General features: G+C 34.8%; 1 protein-coding gene across 7 annotated transcripts in view; it reads right to left on the reverse strand.

Moving 5' to 3' along the window:
• Positions 1 to 23,958, reverse strand: part of LOC126829637 (TBC1 domain family member 19) — a 140,286-nt gene that overhangs the window by 14,874 nt on the left and 101,454 nt on the right. For 5 of the 7 annotated variants that reach the window (XM_050559628.1, XM_050559629.1, XM_050559627.2 and 2 more), the window contains exons 14-16: positions 19,886 to 19,995; positions 12,882 to 12,973; positions 1,441 to 1,556 (exon numbers count right to left, since the gene is read on the reverse strand). In XM_050559628.1, coding sequence (XP_050415585.1) covers positions 1,441 to 1,556; positions 12,882 to 12,973; positions 19,886 to 19,995 — 318 coding nt within the window. Of the gene's footprint in view, positions 1 to 1,440; positions 1,557 to 12,632; positions 12,793 to 12,881; positions 12,974 to 19,885; positions 19,996 to 23,958 lie in introns of those variants that run through there. The other 2 variants (XM_050559633.2, XM_050559634.2) reach the window with 2 other exon arrangements.

Consider the following 23,958-nt stretch of genomic DNA (forward strand, 5'->3'; position numbering starts at 1 on the left):
ACTGAATAGACCACAGTATTCACACACATAAAAAAATTGTCTTTTTTGGTGTACTTTGTCATCCTGGAATAAACTGTCACAGGCAAAAATAGTCACACTCCATCCAACTATTTCAGCTAATCCATTAACAGTGTCGCCTTTTTGTCTGAGAACAGTGTAGCTTTTCGGTCTGAGATCAAAGAGCAATTTCGTTTGAAAAGCGTGCTCTCCGGATAGTATAAGTTCTATAATAAGGATGTGACTGAATCCACTGTACCTGTGATTTATCAGTGCCGTGGAGTATAGTAATAAAGCTATTTCATACAATCGTATGTTTAAATTTAGCTCTTCTTGTAAAACCCATATATCCATAGGTCGTCCTGGAGGCGGATGTGAGTCCCTATTATTAGACATGATTAGAGTTATTTGGTATGTGATTTATCTATTGTTATATAGTGATGAAATTCTGTTTCCTTGGATAGGCCTATTTACGACACAGGTAAGAAATACATTTATAAAATATAACGGCAACGAAACTTACAGGTTTTATGTTTATAATTGTGCTTTCAAAACAGATTAGAGCATCTGATATCAATAGAGATTAAAATATATCGGGTAATCAAATGGAACCCACAAAAAGACAAGAAATATAAATATCTGCAGCCAGACAATGGTACGCTGTATAAAACACGTAGTATTTATCAACAAATGAAATACACATAGATTAAAGAAGGCACGCATATGTAACTACAGCACATATAAATCCATGTATAAAGACCTACCCTTAACAAAGACCGATCTGCGTAAAACACATGGTCGATAAGAAATCGCACGGTAAATCTAGATTTGACACCTATGCGTCAGATTAAGCCTGCTAGTCCTTGATAAGACACTTTTGGTGCAGTTATAACATGCTATCGAGAAAACTCACCAAAAAAAGAATACACACCGTGTCATTTGTTTTTAACCTGTTTGTTAATTAACGCACCTAGTACAGAAAACACACTGTCACAGAGATTTTCACCCCCAGCCACCCCTGTTAATTAACACACCGTATCAACAGATTTTAGCCTCTTCGTATTAGATTTGTTGCAATAATCGGAATTTTACTGATATTTATACAAATTTACCAAAATCGGTAGATATGTATACACTAAACGTACAAATAAAACTCTTACTACTTATCAGTGGTAGAAGTGACTGGTTATATACAGTGACAACGCCATTTTATTACCAAATTTGGCAGCCATTTTGAAAAATTGATCGGCACTACGTGCAAAATAATTTTTTTTTATTGTTTTGGTCAAATTTGTGATTAACTAGTCCTGCCTATGTGCCAATATTATTTATGCAAATCTAAGCATATTTCATTAAACATGATCTGTAATTCCATTGATAACTTTGCTAATAATCATCCATTTATTTCACTTGTAATAATTTGATTGTTAAAGCATTACATACCTGATAGAATTTCTAGAGAGTTGAATGCTAAAATCCTGTCCCATAGAATCAAAACCTGATCACTTGCTAGAAAGCCAGAAAATGCTCTCATTAACCATTTAAATGCTATCTTTAACCTTAAATGAACCAATAGAAGAACATTAAGGCATATGATATATTTCCTCCCGCAAAGGAAACTTAATTGGATAACTAAATTACCGACCATTTTCCCGTCTCAAGGATAGATTTAAAAACTTAGATTATAATATTTGTGATGAAAATACTTTGATTACAAGAAACTGTTATAAGAAACTCGATCATAATTTTCAAAATAAAAAAAGTCTTATAAAAAAATCAAAATTTAAAAAATACCCAGAAATTATTTTGAATGAATTGTATTCTATATGCCAATGCCATACTTTTGATGAAGTATCCTGTGTAGCTTGTGTACACAACCTAGCGGTTGCCAGGCAGGATACGCCCACATTTTGCAAGAGATAGATAGAGAACAATAATCCAGAAAGTTATGGTCTGAAATGCGCAAATATAAAAAGAGACTGAGGTCTTTGGGATATAAAGATATGTTTTATCAGAATCGGATAAAAATTGTGACCTCTAGGGGGTCGACAACCTTTGTATTGCATACTTTTACACAATTTGCGTATAAAGAGCGGCCATTTTGTTGGGCAGTTTCATTTCGATTTTCCTGAAATTCAAATTCAACCTTCATTATGGTGGAATGGTGAAATATTTAAACGGTTTTTAAAATCGGAAAATTTTTTTTTTACCTCTAGAGAATCTGCAAGCTACAAATGCCATTTTACGAACAATCAGGAGCCATAATCAGGAAGTTAAGTCTGGGTATTCACGATTATCAAAAGGATCCAAGATCTTAGTATGTAATGGTGTTATATTCACACATTTTTTTTAAATCAGATAAAAATCAAGACAACAAGCTAAAAACGTGATTTTTTGTTCAATCAAGGGCCATAATTCAGGAAGTTACGATCCGATACGCGCGGATATAGAAAGGTACCAAGATCTTTGGGTTATATACTTATATTTCAAGTTTCATCAAAATCAGAAGAAAATTGTGACCTCTAGAGGGTCCACAACATTGATATACCATATTTTTAAGCTAATTGTGTACGAGGGGCGGCCATTTTGTCCTGCAGTTATGGTCCGATTTTCACGAAATTCGAACTCAACCAAAATTACGGTGTAACAGTGATATATTCGAACGATTTATTAAATGGGATAATAATTGTGACCTCCATAGGGACCACAAGCTAAAAAAGGCTATTTTTCGGACAATCAGGGGCCATAATTCAGAAAGTTACGATCCGATATGCGCAAATATCAAAAGGAACCGAGATCTTTCGGTTATAAACATGCATTTCAAGTTTCATCAAAATTAAATTAATATTGTGACCTCTACAGAGTCCACAACCTTGATATACCATATTTTTACACTATTCGCGTACAAACGGTGGCCATTTTATCCAGCAATTTTGATCCAATTTTCACGAAATTCGAACTGAACCTTCATTACGGTGCAACTGTGATATAATCAAACGTTTTTTTAAATCGGGTAATAATTGTGACCTCCAGAGGGACCACAAGCTAATAAAGGCGATTTTTCGTGCAATCAGGGGCCATAATTCAGGAAGTTAGGTTCCGATGAGCGCAAATATCGAAAGGAACCAAGATCTTTGGGTTATAAACATGCATGTCAAGTTTCATCAAAATCGGTTCAAAATTGTGACCTCTATAGGGTCCACAAGCTAAAAACGTGACTTTTCGTACAATCAGGGGCCATAATCCATGAAGTTTCGATCTGATACATGCCAATATCGAAAGCAGATGAGATCTTCTGGGGATAAACCTATATTTCAAGTTTCGTCAAAATCGGATAAGAATTGTGACCTGTAGAGAGTCCACAAACAATTGTGGACGGCCAGACCGACGTCTGGACATACAGAAGGACAGGGGCGACGACCATATACATCCACATGAAATTGTGGGTGTATAAATATCAACAGCTAAAAAACTTTGTGTCCTCAAATTGTACACTCTTTGAAAAAATCAACAGCTAAAAAAATTTGTGTCCTCAATCCTCAATATTACGATGTTATAAACGATTTGATAAATAGTAAATTTTTACCTATGCATTCAATGCAACCTCATAAAGTATGAAAGAAAAAACCTGATATGTTATGTAAAATCCTTTTTACAGATCAACATATACAAGACATTGGATTGAACAGAATCTTTAGAGACTGATAGTAATTAAATCTATACCAGATACTATTCATAAAATTTCACCCACAGTAGTATACAAATTTTACCCGCAATTTGTAATAAAATATTTAACTACCATGAAACTATTGAAAACCTTAACTTGCATGATTTTATTGAGAATTACGATAATACAACATGACAATGCGCCAACTCTTCTTTTAAAGATAAGTTTCATGACCATATACTGACAGGAAACTTTGATATTGTTAAAGATAAAAATCTTAAAAACCTTTTCCACTTTGGACCACAATTTCGAGAACAACCAAGTAAAACTAAATTCAAAAAGTTACATAAAAATCTAAAATCTCAAATCAGGGAATGTATTTGGTCTGATAAATTTCGTGCACCTCTAGAATCTTTTGGAGAATAGAAAAACACGGTTTTTGATCTCTTGTCAAAGAGAATCAAGTATATAAAACAAATCCCAAGACCCAAGGTTCTAAACAACAATACATCTGCAGCTGAATGCCTTGCTACTTAAGACAGCCTTGTTTTAACGCCTGTTGATAAGGTTAACAATAATATTGCTTTTACCTGTAAAAAATACTATCTTAGGAATATTCTTACTGAAGTTGGACTTTGGCCCAACACCAAAAATGACAATTATAAATGCATTATGGATTTAACTAAACTGGATATTTAACATAATCAAAAAACAAAACAAAATTTGAACTCACAATATAATGGAACATTTTTTAAAATCGGATAAAAATTGTGACCTCTAGAGGATCCCCATGCTAAAAATGTGATTTTTCGTATCGAAATGAACCAAGATCTTTGGGATATTAACATATATTATAAGTTTCATTAAAATCCCACAGGAATTTAAGGTCTGAAATGTGTGAATATCGAAAGGGACTGAGATCTTTGGGATATAAAAATATATTTTTAGTTTCATAGAAATCCAACAAAAATTGTGACCTAGAGGGTCTGCAACATTGTTATTACATATTTTTACAATATCTGCCTACAGGGATTGGCCATTTTGTCTGTCAGAAACTGTCCGATTTTCACGAAATTCAATCTCAACTGTCATTATGGTGTAACGGTGATATTCGAACGTTTTTTTTAAATTGGATAAAAATTGTGACCTCTAGAGGGACCACAAGCTAAAAACGTGATTTTTTGTACTATCAGGGGCCATAATCCAGGAAGTTACGGTCCGATATGCGTGAATATTGAAAGGAATCAAGATCTTTGGGTAAACATATATTTCAAGTTGCATCAAAATCGGATCAAAATTGGGACCTCTAGTGTGGCCACAACCTAAAAACTTGATTTTTGTACAATCAGGGGGCCATAATCCAGGAAGTTTCAGTAAGATATGCGCAAATATCGAAAGGAACCGACAACACTGGGAGATAAACTTACATTTCAAGTTTCATCAAATCAGATAAAAATTGTGACCCGTAGAGTTCCACAGACCGACCGACTGAGAAATAGAGAGAAATGGGGTTTAACGTCCAGTCGACACTAACTGTCCACAAGGTTGGACATGCAACCCTACTCCTTGTCATGTACAACCAGGGAATCTAAACTATGCCAGTTGACTCAATGACAACCTATGATACCATGCGCACATGCTAACCATTCTGCTTCGAGAATTGATTGAATCTCAGACTCATGTCTCCGAGCATTTATTTTCGAATTTTTATTGGTATTTGGGTCACCTTTTCTCCGGGTCCTTCGGTTCCCTCCCTCTGCTAAAGATTCCTACGCACAAGTGAATTATTGAAATAAAATTGAACCATGTGTTAGTCCCGAAATTACCTAGTTTGTGCGAGAGGAGTTAAATCCTCCCTCTCTCTCACTTTAGATGTAAATAACGGAAATTGCATTGAAATAATGCCTATCAATTTCATACGATTGGATGACAAATTAAGGTAACCAGTGCAGATGTGTTCACTTTATTGGATGATGCCAGTGGAGACAGTAGACATGAATAAGATATATAATTACTTAAAGTCTAATCTAAAATCATAAACCCTGATTACTCAAATTGTTTTATTCTGTTATTTCTAATAATCTTCTGTTTTAAAAAATCTCATTATTTGTACATCATATAATTTATCAGGTTATCCATACTCCTTGCAGTGTTTCGTTTGATTAGATCTAATTCTACTTAACACTGCTCTAATGGAAGCAAATTTCTGTTCCAAATTATGACTGGTAAATAGTCCGATTAACAACCAATAGCTAACTGCATAACAATATCATTACGCTTTAAACAGAGCTCCAAATTAGACTAAATATGTTTACATGACGTTACGTCATGACTCACAATTTTATTCCAACCAATTAACCAGTGCATTGCAGAATATTGCAGCAAAACTAATTGCGTGACAAACAAGGTTATAAAAATGGATACAATGTAAACAATAATGTTTGGAGACGAACAATACTTTCACCGTTTTTAATACCTTAAATCACTGTCCAAAGTTTTAAACGAAGGGCTGTCATGTTGCTGTACGTGTTTGAGTTAGATTTGTTTGAATGGGAAGAATAGACACACTCTCTCAAAAGCTCAAGTATCAGAAGCCTATCCAGCAATGACCAGAGTGGGATTTCTCGGGCCATTGCTTCAGGAATATGCAAGTTATCAGGAGAAAGATTTTTTAAGACATTCGTCAGATTTATTCATTTTATAGAAAATGGATGCCTCGTTGCCAAAAATATTAGACGAGGGCATGATCTTCATTAATTTATTTCCAGCAATTTGTTGTGAGGCATGGCAGAACTCGAACATGAAGGATTAAAGTCATCTCGACACTTAAGTAAATTTTTCAAATCTACTTTCTATACTGGAAATAGGGAACTTCCAAAACATGGATAAGGGTTGAATTAAGATTAAAATCAGAATTAGTTAATTTTATAACTTAGCAACTCTCGTCTTAAAGTAGCTAAGTCTCTAACTCGATATCATCCAAAGTCGTCGACATTGAAAACACAAATTATTTGTCAATTTAAATCAACATTGATATTGTGATCTTACCAGGAAAAGATGGGCTTCTGATATCCAATATTTAAGACAAAATAAACATTTTACCATTGGTGCACGAATCGTGTACCATAATGCGTTTCAGCCCCAATTGTAACAAGGGACTCAAAGAACAAGGCTGGACATATTCCACAAGTCATGTAAAACGGTGACGTCATATTCTTCTCTGGAGAGCATGCGCAATTAATAGAAGCTCAGCTTCATAAACGATTTGAAAAACAGTTTATTAGTTCAATTCAAAATAATAATGAATGTATTAAGATATGTGCCCGTCATGCCTTACATGGAAGTTCTTCCAATACTTGTAATAACATTAGTTATGTCTGTAACAGATATGGTGTCACTAGATACGATTTATATAGTATAAAAGCAAATAAACTTTTAAACATAATAAATAAATGGGATAATACCAATGTAAATCAGTCGGATCTCAAAAGAGCTGGTCAAATTGTAGATATGATAAATATGCGTGAGTCGCACGAAATTTACTCACATAAAAAAGATCTTAATGAAATAATTACTTACTTATGCCTTGACTAAATGTATTTATATATATATTGTAAATATTGTAAAGAAGTGTACACTAATGTACGAATAAAATAAATAAATAAATACAATCGGAGTAGACTGGAATAACCAGATGCTAGAGATTGTCATTCGATTGAGACTTCTGGCATATTTCGCCGAACATAACTGATATGAAATTAGAGTAAAAACTGAAACGATTGAATGAAAATCAGTTTATATCCATTCATATTATTATTATTATTATTATTATTATTACAGCATATTTATAGTGCACCCTTTCATATAACATGTTCAGAGGCACTTTACAAAGTGACAATGTAAATCACACATAAACAACAAGATTATGGGCATGTTAACGATTGTATACAGAGTCAGTTAAAAGCCTGATTAAATAAATGTGTTTTAAGTTGTTTTTTTAAAAAAATATATAGAGATGTACAACATCTTAAACTAATTAGTAGATTATTCCATAAAACAGGTGCTTGATAACTAAAAGAGCGTTGTGACCCATTTGTGTCAATTTCTAGGTCTCAAATATTAGTGATTTAGCTCCTTTAAGCAATTCAACAAAGATTTTAAGAACCTTTCAAAATTAAAAGAAAAATACAGGTTGTATTCTGATCTTTGTTTATTGTCAAGACTACCAACAACAGTTAAATGAATATTAATATTGGTTTGTTTTTATGTGGTTTTATTTAAGAGGTGACAAGCAGTCTCCCGCTAAGAATGGGGAATGGGTTAGGTTTTGCGTACTAATTTCAAGACGTGAAAATTAAAATGTTCATAACAAAAAAATAGATAGTATACACATGCCGTAAATTGTTATTCTGGGACATATCCAAATTTGAGATCTGACGAAATGTTCCAGATTACAGGTAAAGATCCATATTTATACTTCATTTCTTAGCTAGATTTATATATGGCAACCAGGGGCTGCCAAGCAGGATACGCCCACATTTTGCAAGAGATGGATAGAGAACAAGCTAAAAAGAAACAGGATTTTTTGTACAGTCAGGGATAATAATCCAGAAAGTTATGGTCTGAAATGCGCAAATATCAAAAGGGACTGAGATCTTTGGGATATAAAGATATATTTTAAGTTTCATCAGAATCGGATTGGTGTACAATGAGCGGCCATTTTGTTGGGCAGTTTCATTTTCGAATTCAACCTTCATTATGGTAGAATGGTGAAATATTTAAGCGGTTTTGAAAATTGGAAAAAAAAATTGTGACCTCTAGAGACTCTGCAAGCTAAAAATGCGATTTTTTGAACAATCTGGACCCATAATCCAGGAAGTCACGTTCGGATATCCGCGATTATCAAAAGAAACCAAGATCTTAGTGTCTAATGGTGATATATTCACATGTTTTTTTTTTAAATCGGATAAAAATTGTGACCTCTACAACAAACTAAAAACATGATTTTTCATACAATCAGGGGCCATAATTCATGAAGTCACTACCCGATATGCCTGAACATCGAAAGGAACCAAGATCTTTGGGTTATAAACATGCATTTTAAGTTTCATCAAGATCAGATCAAAATTGTGACCTCTAGAGGGTCCACAACTTTGATATCAGATGTTTACACTAATTGCGTACGAGGGATGGCCATCTTCTCCGGCAATTTTGGTCCAATTTTCATGAAATTGGAACTCAACCAAAATTACGGTGTAACAGTGATATATTTGAACGGTTTTTTTAAATCGGATAATAAATGTCACATCTAGAGGGACCTCAAGCTAAAAATGCAATTTTTCGTACAATCAGGGGCCATAATTCAGGTAGGTACTATCAGATATGTGCGAATATCGAAAGGAACCAAGATCTTTGGATTATAAACCTACATTTCAAGTTTCATCAAAATCAGAAGAAAATTGTGACCTCTAGAGGGTCCACAACATTGATATCCCATGTTTTTACGCTATTTGAGTGCGAGGGGCGGTCATTTTGTCTGTCAGTCTTGGTCCGATTTTTACGCAATTCGAACTCAACCATCCTTTGGGTGTAACGATGATATATTCAAACGTTTTTTAAATCGGATAAAAATTATGAATGCTATAGGGTCCACAAGTTAAAAACACGATTTTTCGTACAATCAAGGGCCATAATTCAGGAAGTTAAAGTCCGATATGCGCGAATATTGAAAGGAACCAAGATCTTTGGGTTATAAACTTACATTTTAAGTTTCATCAAAATCAGAAGAAAATTAAATTGAGCCCTCTAGAGAGTCCTCAACCATATTTTTACGCCATTTGAGAACGAGTGGTGGCCATTTTGTCTGTCAGTTTTGGTCCGATTTTCACGAAATTCGAACTCCATCATCCTTAGGGTGTAACGGTGATATACTAATATGTTTTTTTAAATCAGATAAAAACGTGACTTTTCGTACAATCAGGGGCCATGAAGTTACGGTCCGATACATGCCAATATCGAAAGGAACCAAGATTTTAGGGAGATAAACCTATATTTCAAGTTTCGTTGAAATTCGATAAAAATTGTGACCTGTAGAGTGTCCGTAAACAAATTGTGGACTGACGGAAGTCTGGACAGACAGGGGCGACGGCATAATACGTCCACATGAAAATGTGGGCGTATAAAAACAGATCACACCATAACTATTTCTCAGTGTAAATTATTGCACATTCATTTTTTTGTACTGCATCAAGCAAGCAAACTGCTTATCTATACCTATTCAATTGTTTGTTCAGAAAACTAGTACCATTATGTATAGCATTCGTTGTAAAACTAATTCGGAGAGATTTTGATTATCTATACCTATTCAATTGTTTGTTCAGAAAACTAGTATCATTATGTATAGCATTCGTTGTAAAACTAATTCGGAGAGATTTTGATTTAACAGTTTTTACGTATTTTAGAAACAGGTTCCGAAGCATTTTGGTTCTGTTATGCAAGATCATTTTCGACGTTCCAAAGTAAAAGTTCGGTGCTAATAAAAGACTACCTAAAGATAAATTTTAAATGTTCCAATTATTAATTAGAACAGGTTTCGCTTTAGTTTTTATATTTTACGCTGACATTTATTACTTTAAATCTTCCTAGTGCTAAAACGGAAAAGGTGACCTTTTGACCTCTGGGGTCACAAAGAACAAAGGTGAATTTGGCAAGTTTACATTTTTATTGAAAGTGTGATTACTTTCGATCATTTTCAGCTTCTTTTCATAATACAAGAATGACTGGGCATTCACTTTCAGTGCAAATGAACTCATTTGACCTTTGACCCCGAATACCTCGAAAAAGCCCCAACGGCGGACTGATTACCACTTGGTATCGCATTCTACGCAAAATTTTACTCTAGAAAAGTTTGGTCTGGTTTAGTGCCCATTTGATGGACCCCCCCCCCCCACCACACACACACACAGCCTCCAGACTACTATGGACACTAAATTTTAATTATGGTCACAAATGAGTGCTAATTAATTAGCTCTTAAGTAGCATTAGTACAGCATTTCATGTTCTTAAGCAGTCATTTTGTGCAGTGAAATGGTGTTAGAAAGAAAAATAATCACAGACAAGACAATTTAATCAAATCCAACGTTGTATCCTCTTAAGTCATGCATTCTGTTTCTTAGTGTTAAGTATGAAACCTTTGCAAGAAAATTTTCGATGGACATTGAATTTTAAATCCTATTAAATATGGGAGGGTTAGGGGGAGCACTGCCTGGTATATGCACAGGTTACAAAACTGAAGACTTGGCTTTCCAAAATGATCTAGTGGTTGTAGACCTCAAACTTTTTGGACTCAATATTTTGATTAAATCTCACTGGGCTCCCGGGCTAACTGTTTACATTTCGTTCATTCTATGGTTACTTTGATAGTTGGAAGTCAAATAGCAGCCAATTTTATAACAATGATTTCACACCATCTATATCTGTTTTCATCTGTTTGACACTAGTTTATAGCATTATGAAGTATCTATATCTAAATAAATAAAACATGTATCCCCCAAGTCATCTGACGTAATTCTACCGTAACATCACATGCTGGCAGCTGGAATGGAAATGCACACAGCTTGTTGTCTTGTGTATTTAATCATTTAAAAAGTCCAAAACAATTTTCAGAAATAAAGGCTATGAATAATATACTATAAAATTTGACCAAATCAAATAATTAGGTCGGGATAATATTTCATATATAATGTTATTTTTAACATAAATGTAAGAAAGGGATTCCAGGGAGGCATTACATGTTAGCCGCACGAGGTAATGTAATATAGTGTCATACACAGGTGTGAAGTCGTGTTTTGATAATCAATTTATTACGGATATTTTAGAATTTTAATATGGATTATAGAATTGCTGAGCCAAAGCAGATTTGTGGACATGCAAGAAGTTTTAGGCCTTCTGATTTTGAAGAAATAATACAGAATCATATTACGATATTGATATGGACCAATGTAGTTTTAAAGCCCTAAACAATTTAAAGATGTGTTCCCAGAAAAGTATTTATTGGGTTGTTATTTCCAATAAAAGTATAGCAATTTTGGTATATATGGAAAGTAGAGATATCCAATCTTACTAGAAAAATACTGGATTCCCCGAAAAACACTCATGGAGCGTATACAGGACAAAAATGTAAGGGTTCCCCTAATCGACAGCCCGACGATTAGGAATTTCTGCATGCATGATGTCAAAGGTCACACGCGAACATTGAGCGCTTGATGTACAAGTTAGACGTACAACACTTTCTGAGATAAAAATGACGGAAAAAGACGCGGGTAGTGGATAATCCGAGAATTTTATTAGGATTCAATATTTATGATAAATAGTAAGCGATTAAAGACAACATCGTCTTATGTATGCAATGAATTCTCCTCTGACTTCCAAGAGAAGTAAGTCACATGACAGAAACATAACCTGGTTTGATCGAATTTTTATAGCAGGGCATTCCTTCGCAATTACAATGTTTGAGAAGGATTTGAAGCAAAATTATGACAAATTAATTAGTTTGAATATGTTTTTAGTCCATATATACCATTAAATCACCCAGTTTGTACGTGGGAATGTTTCTTTAAGGGTGTTTGTGGTGACCTAATTCTAGACTCAGTTTACCCCCCAAAAAATGTCCGACATGCAAAATTTTGAAATTGCATCCCTGGTGTAAACACATTATCTATTGAACCAGTTCCGCCTAACAGCCCATTGATTTTCTCTAATGATGATATGTCTGAATAGACATTATAAATGAAAACATTAAAACATTGTACTTATAGTTTATTTATTATTCATAATCTTTATCAATCAAAGTTTCCCAGTTTAAAAAAAAATGTCTTAGTGACAAAATTGCCTTAGTGAAGAAGGAATTACTGTGGCATATTTTTTGAAAAAAATGCCTACGTTCCAATTTCACAAATTTTGACCCCTGCAAATAGCTCATTGCTGGATAATGTTAATCATCAAACCCCGTCCAGACATTCACGTAATGAACATCTACAATTTACCTCAGTTAAAAGCAGAGTAATCCCATCAAGCCGTCTGTACTAATTGGTTTGTGTTGCCTGTTTTTATTTATTGTAAATTCCATACTGAAATATAGGCCCATATAAAGGTCTTAAAAACTATGGATGATTCCTATCATATATAAGAACTTGATGGAGAAAAAATTTATACTCACGGTTGGCAATTTACAGATTTAAGATGATAAAACAGTTCAGCTTCATGTGTTTGCAGTAAAGTCTCAAATAACTGACTTAATGATAGAATTCCCTGTAAAAATACATTAATTCAGAATTGCAATGAAGTGATGATTGATTCCCTGATGCCCTATCGTTTCAAGCATTACAGTAGGCCTAATCAATTCCAAAACATTAAAGCAGACTAAATATCTGCACTTGACGCGTGTCAACCAATCTACTTGAATTTACCCTACGGATTTGTGTATTTTAATAAACGGTAAACAAGCAGTTGCCATGCAAAATATGCACACATTTTGCAAGAGATGACAGAGAACAAGCCAAAAAAGCGATTTTCTTGCAATAAGGGTCAATAATCCAGGATGTTACGGTCATGCATCAAAATCAAAAAAAGATCTTTAGGATATAAACATATCCTTTACTTTTCATCAAATCTGAATTTAAACTCAACTGGCATTAGGGTATAACGGTGATATATTTGAACGTTTTTTAAAATCCGATGAAAAATTCATCAAAATCTGACAAAAATTGTGACCTCTAAAGGGTCCACAAACTTCGCATTACTTTTCTTTCCTTATTTGCGTTCAAGGAGCAAGCAGTCATTTTGTCAGACTTTTTCTTTCCGATATTCATGAAATTTGAATTCAACCAGCACTAGGGTGTAATGGTGACATATTTGAACAGTTTTTAAAATTAAATAAAAAAAATTCAATAATCCAGGATGTTACCGTCATGCGTCGATATGAAAAGAAACATATCTTTTAAGTTTCATAAAAATCGAAAATTTGAACTCAACTGGCATTAGGGTGTAACAGTGATTTGCATGGTTAATAAAATCAGATAACCAGCAGCTGCCAGGCAGGATACGCCCACATTTTTGAGAGATGGATAGAAAACAAGCTAAAACGAAAGTGATTTTTCCTACAATCAAGGGCCATAATTCAGGAAATGACAATTCGATATGCGCAAATATCGAAAGGAACCAAGATCTTTGAGTTATAAACTTACATTTCAAGTTTCAACAAAATCTGATAAAAATTGTGACCTCTATAGGGTCCACAACCTTGATATACCATTTTTTACGCAATTTGAGAACGAGGGGCGGCCATTTTGTCTGTCAGTTTTGGGCCGATTTTCACGAAATTCGAACTCAGTCATCCTTAGGGTGTAACAGTCATAATAAAAATTATGACCTCTAAATAAGGGTCCACAAGCTAAAAACGCAATTTTTCGTACAATCAGGGGCCATAATTCAGTAAGTTACGGTCCGATATGCACGAATATCGAAAGGAACCAAGATCTTTGGGTTATAAACTTATATTTCAAGTTTCAACAAAATCAGATAAAAATTGTGACCTCTATAGGGTCCACAACCTTGATATACCATATTTTTACGCTACTTGAGAACGAAGGGCTGCCATTTTATCTGTCAGTTCTATGCCGATTTTCACGAAATTCGAACTCAGTCGTCCTTAGGGTGTAACGGTGATATATTAACACGGTTTTTTAAATCGGATAAAAATTATGACCTCTATAGGGTCCACAAGCCAAAAAACGCATTTTTGAGTACTATCAGGGGCCTAATTCAGGAAGTTACAGTCCGATATGCGCAAATATCGGCAGGAACCGAGATCCTTGGGTTATAAACTTACATTTTAAGTTTCAACAAAATCGAATAAAAATTGTGACCTCTACAGTGTTCACAAGCCAAAAACGTGATTTTTCGTACAATCAGGGGCCATAATCCATGAAGTTACGGTCCGATACATGCCAATATCGAAAGGAACCGAGATCTTAGGGTGATAAACCTATATTTCAAGTTTCATTGAAATCGGATAAAAATTGTGACCTGTAGACTGTTCACAAACAATTGTGGACAGACAGACGGACAGACGGACGGGGGCGACGACAATATACGTCCACATGAAAATGTGGGCATATAAAAATTTATTAAAATCTGACAAAAATTGTTACCTCTTGAGGGTCCACAACCTTCGTATTACATAATTTTACACTATTTACGGGAGCAGCCATTTTGTCAGACAGTTTTTTTCCGATTTTCATGAAATTTGAACTCTACCGTCATTAGGGTGTAACAGTGATATATTTGAACAGTTTTTAAAATAAGATAAAAAAAAAAATCATCAAAATCTGACAAAAACTAGAGGGTTCACAATCTTCATATTACATACGTTTACTCTATTTGTGTTGAAGGAGCAGCCATTTTGTCAGAGAGTTTCGGTCTGATTTTGAGAAATTCGAACTCAACCATATCAGGGTTTAACAGTGATATGTTTACTCGATTTTTAAAATCGGATAAAAATTGTGACCTCTAAAAGGTCCAGAAGCTAAAATCGTGATTTTTTCATACAATAAGGGTCAACAATCCAGGAAGTTACAATCCGATATGTATGAATATCTACATTAACCAAGATCTTTGGGTTATAAACATACATTTCAAGTTTCATCAGAAGCGATTAAAAATTGTGACCTCTAGAGTGTCTAAAGCTAAAATTGTGATTTTTTGTATAATCAGGGGCCATAATCCATGAAGTTATGGTCTGACACATGCCAATATCGAAAGGAACCAAGATCTTTGGGGAGATAAACATATATTTCAAGTTTTGTCAAAATTGGATGAAAATTGGTACCTGTAGAAAAAATTGTGGACGGATGTTCTGACGGACAAATGCCACGATAATATACATCCACATGAAAATGTGGGAGTATAAAAACGTAATATACACAAATAGGGTAAGCGATGTGATCAAAACTTCTCGAAGAGTACACAGTTTATGAGAATTAACAAAGAAAAAAAATGGCAAATTGTACTGTTTAATATCAGGACATTTTCAAATCAAACAACCAAACTATAGTCACCTTGGCACCAACAATTTTCAAATATGAACTTATGTGAATGGCTTGTGCATTCTTTAATATGTATTTATAATTGTTCCTTTTGATCATGGACCATATGTAATAGACTTTTATCAGAAATCTTGTCTTCGGCTATTGGTAGGACTTCCAACAACAGTAAAGTAAAACGAATATTGATATAAACTTTTTACATATTACAGGTAAAGTTCCATATTCATATTTCATTATAAACACTTCTAATGTGGCGTATTCATTGACAAACGAAACATACATAGAAGAAACACCAAACATTCATAATAACTACAGTCGTATAAATGCCATACATAGACTTTTAGACGATACAATGGTTCTTATTCGTTGTTTAGCAACATTTGTTCCTTTTTAGAAACTGAATAAAATTGCAGCAACACTTCTCATCCCCTGTCTTCGTGTAGTTTTGATGCCACGGGTTCCACTAGGTCCATGCTTCCTACACATTAGATATCGTCAGTGTCATTCCAAAACCTCGTAAGTTGGCATTTTTTCGAAAATCACTTTTTTGCATAACTTAATCTATTAACATAAAATACATGAAATATAAAAAAATCCGAGTTCTGCGATAAATAGTTTTCATTTTATTAGCGTGTGACCAAACCTCGTATCACGATTGACCTGATTTTGTTCTTTTCTAAATGCTCGTATCTCGGCAACGTGTTATCGATGACATTGTCAAATTCCTTAAAGCAGTATATATGATAAAATTTGAAGGAAAAATGTTGTAATAAGATGTGTCATGGTAGGCATAATTATTAGGAGTAAATAATATCATTACCTGCATTGTTTTTTATGTGGAGATTATCTATTTTAAGTAACAAAATAAGGTAAAGGCGATACCAAGTCATTACTGCCGGGCTACGTCAAATAATTCCATGTTTGTCAGTTTTAAGCTTCTATATAAAAAATACAAAAGCTACTGCAATAATAACGGCCCACAATAATCTCTTGGTCAAAATCTACACATTCTGGCATGAATCATTTTTGCAGTTTTCAAGCAAAACAATCTCGCGGAACCAGTCTAAAATTCTCATATTGTTGTCAATACCCCTAATGTACGTTACCCCACTGAGTATCTTGACCTATCTGTGGGCAATATCTCACAAGTAAGTTAACCTACTGAACATCTAGACCTACCTGTAGGCAATACCCTACGCGTAAGTTACCATGTTGATTATCTTGACCTACCTGTGGGTAATAACCCCACTCTAGTAACTTACCCAACTGAGCGTTTAGACCTACTTGTGGGCAATAACCCTCAAGAAACGTACCTGACTGGGCATCTAGACATAACTGCGGCTAATACTCATCAAGTAACTTACCCAAGTGGGCATATAGGTAATATCTCTCAGGTAACTTACCCGTCTGAACATACTTACCTACAGGTAGGCAATACCTTCAGTGTCGCCCCCCCCCCTCCATAAATCTGGTCTGCCCTCTGTTTGCCCCCCGAATAATTTTAGAAAATAAAAAAAAAAGTATTTGTGATACGTTTCGGTAATCAATACCATCTACAGTGATTAAATCCCATATACCCACTCAGTCATAGACTTGCATGTTGTAGAGCCCGCTGAGTGATTTCTTACCAAGTCCATCCTGCTGTAAACATACTATAAACAATGTGAATCACTTGAGAAATGCTTTTTACAATCCCCAAAGTTTTTGGGTATAGGTTCAACGTACGCGGCAAGAATATGCATTCACTTGATACTCACTCCGTTTGTTTGACACCTCCCTCTCTGTTCGGATAAGCTGGTGATTTGGCGACGAACAGTATCTGGTCAACTCTATTTATCTCAACGATCAGTATCTGAAATACTGCCAGGCTGCATTTCAGGCAGTCTAATACACAAAATATTGTGGAGAAAATATTCATTCACCTTGATTCACTCACTCCGCCTGTTTGACATTTTCCTCTCTGGTCGAATAAACTAGTGATTTGGCGACAGGCAGTATCTGGTAATCTCTATTTATCTCGACGATCAGTGCCTGAAAAACTGCATTTCGGCAGTCTACTTTCGAAATTTTCGGGGGGTTATTTGAGGTCCGCAAGTCCATTCATTTGACACTTTCCTCTCTGGGGATAGACTAGTGATTGGACAACAGGCGGTATCAGATCAGCTCTATTTATCTCGATGATCGGTGCCAGAATACTGTCAGACAGCATTTCCAACAGTTTATTTTTTCAAAATTTTCTTGGGGAGGTCCCCAATACCCCCCACAAGGACTTGCTACTTTGACGCTCCCAAGGGGACTTTGTTATGGTTCGCAAGTCCGTTCGTTTGACACTTTGTTCTTTGCTCACATAAACTAGTGATGAGGTGACGGACAGATCTATTTATCTCGACGATCGGTGCTTGACTGAATACACAGACGGCATTTCCGGCAGTCTATATTTCAACATTTTCTGGGGGAGATCAGCCATACTCTCTGTAAGGACTCCCTACTTTGCGCTCATGAGTGAGCTTCGTGGATGTTTGCAAGTCCGTTTGTTTGAAACTTTATCTCCACGATCAGTGCCTGAAATACTGCCAGGCTGCATTTCCGGCAGCCTGTTTTTCAAAAATTTCTGGTGGAGGCCCCACTACCACTAGTCGAAGCTCATGCCTTTGCCCCCTTAACCTTGGACTTTGCCCTAGCTTTGCCCCTCCAACCACCGGCGGCTGGCGCCGCCACTGAATACCTTTCCAGTAAATTACCCCACTGAGCATCTGGGCTTACATGTGGGCAATACCCATCAAGTAACTTACCATACTGAGCATCTAGACCTACCTGTGGGCAATACCCACCAATAGTGTACCCTACTGAGCATCTAGACCTACCTGTGGGCAATACGCCTCAAGTAACTTACTCTACTGAGCATCTAGACCTACCCGTGGGCAATATGCCCCAGGCAGCTTACCCTACTGAGCGTCTAGACCTACCTATAGGTCATATCCCTCAAGTAACTTACCCCGCTGAACATACAATGTATATAACTAGCTGTAAGCAATATCCCCCAATTAACTTACCCTCCTGAACACCTAGACCTACCTTCAATATCCCTCAAGGTATTAAGCTTCTAGATCTACATTGCATCTACACCTACCTGTTGTCGAAATTCGCACGTAACTTGCCGTTCCTAGCTACCTACTCTCGATATCCGAAAGGGGAATGGCATAGTACAATACTTATGATTTCCCTTCATTTTTATGCCCAATTTATCTCTAGCAACGCGAATACATAAGCTCGTAAATCATACAGTTCTAATACAAAAACATTCAGAAACCTTGTATGTCGTAAGAAAAAAACAGATTTGGGGGTGAAAACCTCGTAAGTCCGAAATGAACAAACGTCAGCTTATATTTTACAGAACATCTAATAGGGGTTATTTCCAAATGTACAAAAAGAAAATGTCACGCAAATCCACCAAGTATCTGATAAGTTATTTGTTCCTCCTGTAAAATTTTGTTGGGCGGACTTACGAGGTTTTAGAATGACACCGACGATATTCTAATTCAGTCATGGATAGGTTTAGATCCATTTTAGACAACATCGAAGTACTCAAAGCGACAGAAGATGACTTCTTTAATAAATATTACTATTAGTAGGAATTCTGGTTCCCAAGTCAAATATGACGTCATACGGTGATTTTGTCTAATATAATGCAATTTGATTCACTATTGCATCACTATAGAACTGGTCCTATCCATACAACATGCTGACCCTTCGACCATTTGTGTGATGAGTTGGTTGGATGATGTCATCATTCCTATGATGTCAGAAATTGCTATGATGTTATAACTGACTTCCAGATATTTTGTCTTTAATTCTTCATACCTGAAGAAGTTAGTATTTGTACTGACGAAACGTTGGATAAAATAATGTTTGTGTTACCTGTTACTATTTATTGAAAGTTTCTCACATGAAAATATGGGTGTATAATAACATGGTATCCTTATCAAATATTTGTTAAACTGGTAGTACAGTTTAAGCTACAATATTCCCAATCCATGGTAAAAAATTTTGAAAATTTAATAAGGTACAGACTGGGAAACATCAGAATAAGGTCTCAAAATACAAGTTTTTAACCTACCTGAGGGTCTGTTGAAAGGACATGGAGACGGAAAAAATAACATGTATACAGCTCTCGAAAAACATAATATAACTTTATTGGTTCTTTATATAGATAACACAATGGTGATACTGTAAGAGAATTAAAACAAAACTTTACAGAGTACATTACATAATTAATGAAAAGACTTTAACTATAAGTTAAGAATATACAATCAGTTCTAAAAGGATAATATTGGTGTCAGTCATTATCACATATGTGATAGAACTGGTTAGACATGTTTCAAATATTTAACACAGAGATCATTGCTACGATAGATGTGTTATGAAGATTTCAAGAAAGGGAAGCGACGAACGCAAAAGAAAAATAGGAGTTATCCTTCTATATAGCTGACTGAAGTGACAAGTGTTAACAGATACACAGGCAAATTTCTGCTGACTAATAATTCCATCCATCACCAAAAGTTGTTATATGGGTGGGAGGATATCTGACATATCAAAAAAAATAATTGACTGTCACTAGATAAGAGAAAACGAGAAAAATAGAAACAGTCTGTGGATTACCATGTTTAAATTAAGTATAGAATGAAACAGCGAGTACCAGGCAAGGTACGCCCACATTTTGCAAGAGATGGATAGAGAACAAGCTAAAAACAAAAGCGATTTTTCGTACAATCAGGGGCCTTAATCCTGAAAGTTATGTTCTGAAATGTGCAATTATCAAAATGGACTGACATCTTTGGGATATAAAGATGTATTTTAAATTTCATCAAAATTGGATAAAAATTGTGATTACATACTTTTACACCATTTGTGTACAAAGAGCGGCCATTTGGACAAGCTGTTTCATTTCCATTTTCCTGAAATTCGAACTCAACCTTCATTAAGGTGGAATGGTGATATTTTTAAAATCGGATAAAATATTGTGACCTCTAAAGAATCCACAAGCTAAAAACACGATTTTTTGTACAATCAGGGCCCATGAATCGGGAAGTTACGATCTGATATGCGCGAATATCTAAAGGAACCAAGATCTTTGGGTTATAAACATGCATTTTAAGTTTTATCAAAAAACGGATCAAAATTGTGACCTCTAGAGGGTCCACAACCTCGATATACCAGATCTTTCTATTTGCATACGAAGGGCGGCCATTTTGTCTGGCAGTTTTGATCCGATTTTCACGAAATTCAATCTCAACTGACATTATGGTGTAACGGTGATATATGCTAATGATTTTTTAAATCAGATAATAATTGTGACCTCTAGAGGAACCACAAGCTAAAAACGTGATTTTTCGTACAACCAGGGGCCATAATTCAGGAAATTACAATCCATTATACGTGAATATCTAAACGAACCAAGATCTTTGGGTTAAAAACATGCATTTCAAGTTTCATCAAAATCAGAGGGTTAACAAACGTGATTTTTTGTGCAATCAGGGGATATAATCCATGAAGTTATGGTCTGATACATGCCAAAATCGAAAGGAACCGAGATCTTTGGGAGATAGACCTATATTTCAAGTTTCGTCAAAATCGGATAAAAATTGGGACAAACAAATTATCTAGTGACATTCAATTACTTTTTTGAATTATCAGATATGTCCTCTCACAGCCTCAAATAACAACTTTTGGTCTTCAAAGCAATTATTAGTCAGCAGAAATACACCCGTCTATCTGTTATCACGCGTCACTTCACTCAGTTATATAGAAGGATAACTTGTGTTTTCCTTTTGTGTTCGTCATTTCCCTTTCTTGAAATCTTCATAACGCATCTATTGTAGCAATGATCTCTATGTTAAAATTATATTTGGAACGTGTTTAACCAGTTCTATCACATATGTTATAATGACTCACACCAATACAGTTCTTTAACTATAATGTTGTGATGTTGTGTACATTTCTCTCTTACCACAAAACTTGGTAATTGCATGTTCAGTATGTTGAGATCACATTTGTTTTGTCTGCAAAGCACATAACATTATTATGAATTGACATGAATTTGCCAAAGTACTGAAAATGAGTCTTCCAACAATAATTAGACACAATTAGATTCAAATTTAACATTTATTTAGACATAACTAACACATTCTTCTTAGCATGGTTCAACTCCGTAAATCTTCTGTTTAATTAAAACCTGCCTTAGTGTTGAGTGATAATGAAAAACAAAATTATCGTGATAATAATTTACAAAATATCATGATAGCGATATTATCGTGGCAACTCTTTTCTTTTAAGTTAATATTTTAATTATGGCATGTTTTTTCACTTAAATAAAGTATGGACTTTTCTTGTACATTATAGCAAATAAATATCTTGTTATTTGGGCAGGTATCAGAGTTTTCATAACTAGCTACAACTGTTAGCATATTTTAGGAGAGTTTCTTATAGAGATGGATACATATTTTAGGAGAGTTTCTTATAGAGATGGATAAAGAAAAAAAAGAAGATTAAAGTAAGCTTATAACCCAATTTTCTTTCAGTGTACTTATTTGTTGGAGTTTTAAATTATGGGTTTATAGGTTGGGTTTAATTTAAGCTAATATAAATTAAAATTCGTATAAATGTTTTAGGTGGGGATTTTTTTTTTGTGTGGATCTGGAATTGTTATGTCTGGATTCTGGTGTGTTATTTTAGTGATGGTAATGCTTTAGTTTTTATATGGGTTTAGTCAGTTAATAATATTCAAAATTCCAATAGGCTGGATTGATTAGGTAATTAAGTGATCAATGTACTTATCGTATTATACCGCCTATACACCTATCTTGATTAATTAGTTAAACTGCCTTTATCCTTTATCGGACAACTCATCAATCAAATCCTGAACAGAAGTCATTGCTTCTCCTTTGTTGGACCAGGTATCAATCTTATAAGAGTGATTATAAACTCAATCTACGCGATTGACCCCTGATTTCTCCATTGTCGGACGTTTTAATCTCCTTGATGTCGGCCAACACCACGTAGAAATTACTCATATAGTATATAACACCCAAAATCAATATACATTGCATCCGATAACTTGTCTGCGATATCACATCTTCCTTTGATGTTGGCATATCATTATTTATACTAGTTAAAATTTGGACCCGTATGATGTATTTCATTGCAAAGCACATGCAAGTGTCTGTATTTTAATTTGTTTAATGGTCTCGATCTCAAGACATTAAGTGATATATTGAAACAACAACTCGTGACTAATGTCACTTGTGTTGTTTCAATATATCACTTAATGTCTCGCTCTCGACCATTAAACAACACCTATTTTACACACACACACAAACATCCGAAAAATACTAGGCAATGCAAGCTCTGTTTCTGATCGCACATGGTTATAGTACATTAACTGAAACTGAAGTAGAAATCTCGCCGACGCATGAAATTATCAAATGAATATGTGACAAATTTCACACGTCTAATGTCGGAAAAAAGATTCTGTTTTGATGGCATATTCTCGAATTTATGATCACATTTTGAATAGGGTTTATGTTTTTAAATAAAGAAATAAGTACTCTAGGAAATGTTGACGAATACGTCTATTGAAATAGAGTAAGTAGTTAATTATTTAGCAGATGGTGTCACTTGCTCGTTGTGGTAGAGCATCGTTTACTGCCAAATAAATTTCGGGATGACATTTTTTTAACTTCCGTATATAAGTCCAAACGGAGTATAAGATGAATATATTTCGGAATGACATTTTTTAAACTTCCGTATATAAGTCGAAACAGAGTATAAGATGAATGCCGGACTTCTGCTGAAAAATGTATCAACTTATGACCCGAAAAATACGGTATTTTTGGAGGAATTTGAAACAGGTACGGGTCGGCAGTAGTCGTCACGCTTTCATTTTATCGTATTGCGACTTCACATAATTTTGTAGGAATATTACTGAAATAAATTCCCGTACGGGAATTAAATATGAAAAACAACGAGGTGCATCTATTTTTTTATTACGTAAGAATTTTAATATTTTGTTGACAAGTGATTTTTGTGTGTGGTCTAAAACTGTCTGCTTAAATAACAATAAGAGTTATACCCCTTTATTTCCTGTAAAAATGTCCAATAAGAAAAATTTTGAAATCCCATCACTGGGTTTAG

The sequence above is a fragment of the Patella vulgata genome, chromosome 8 (genome assembly GCF_932274485.2).
Source record: "Patella vulgata chromosome 8, xgPatVulg1.2, whole genome shotgun sequence".
In the NCBI taxonomy this organism is placed as follows: Eukaryota; Metazoa; Mollusca; class Gastropoda; family Patellidae; genus Patella; species Patella vulgata.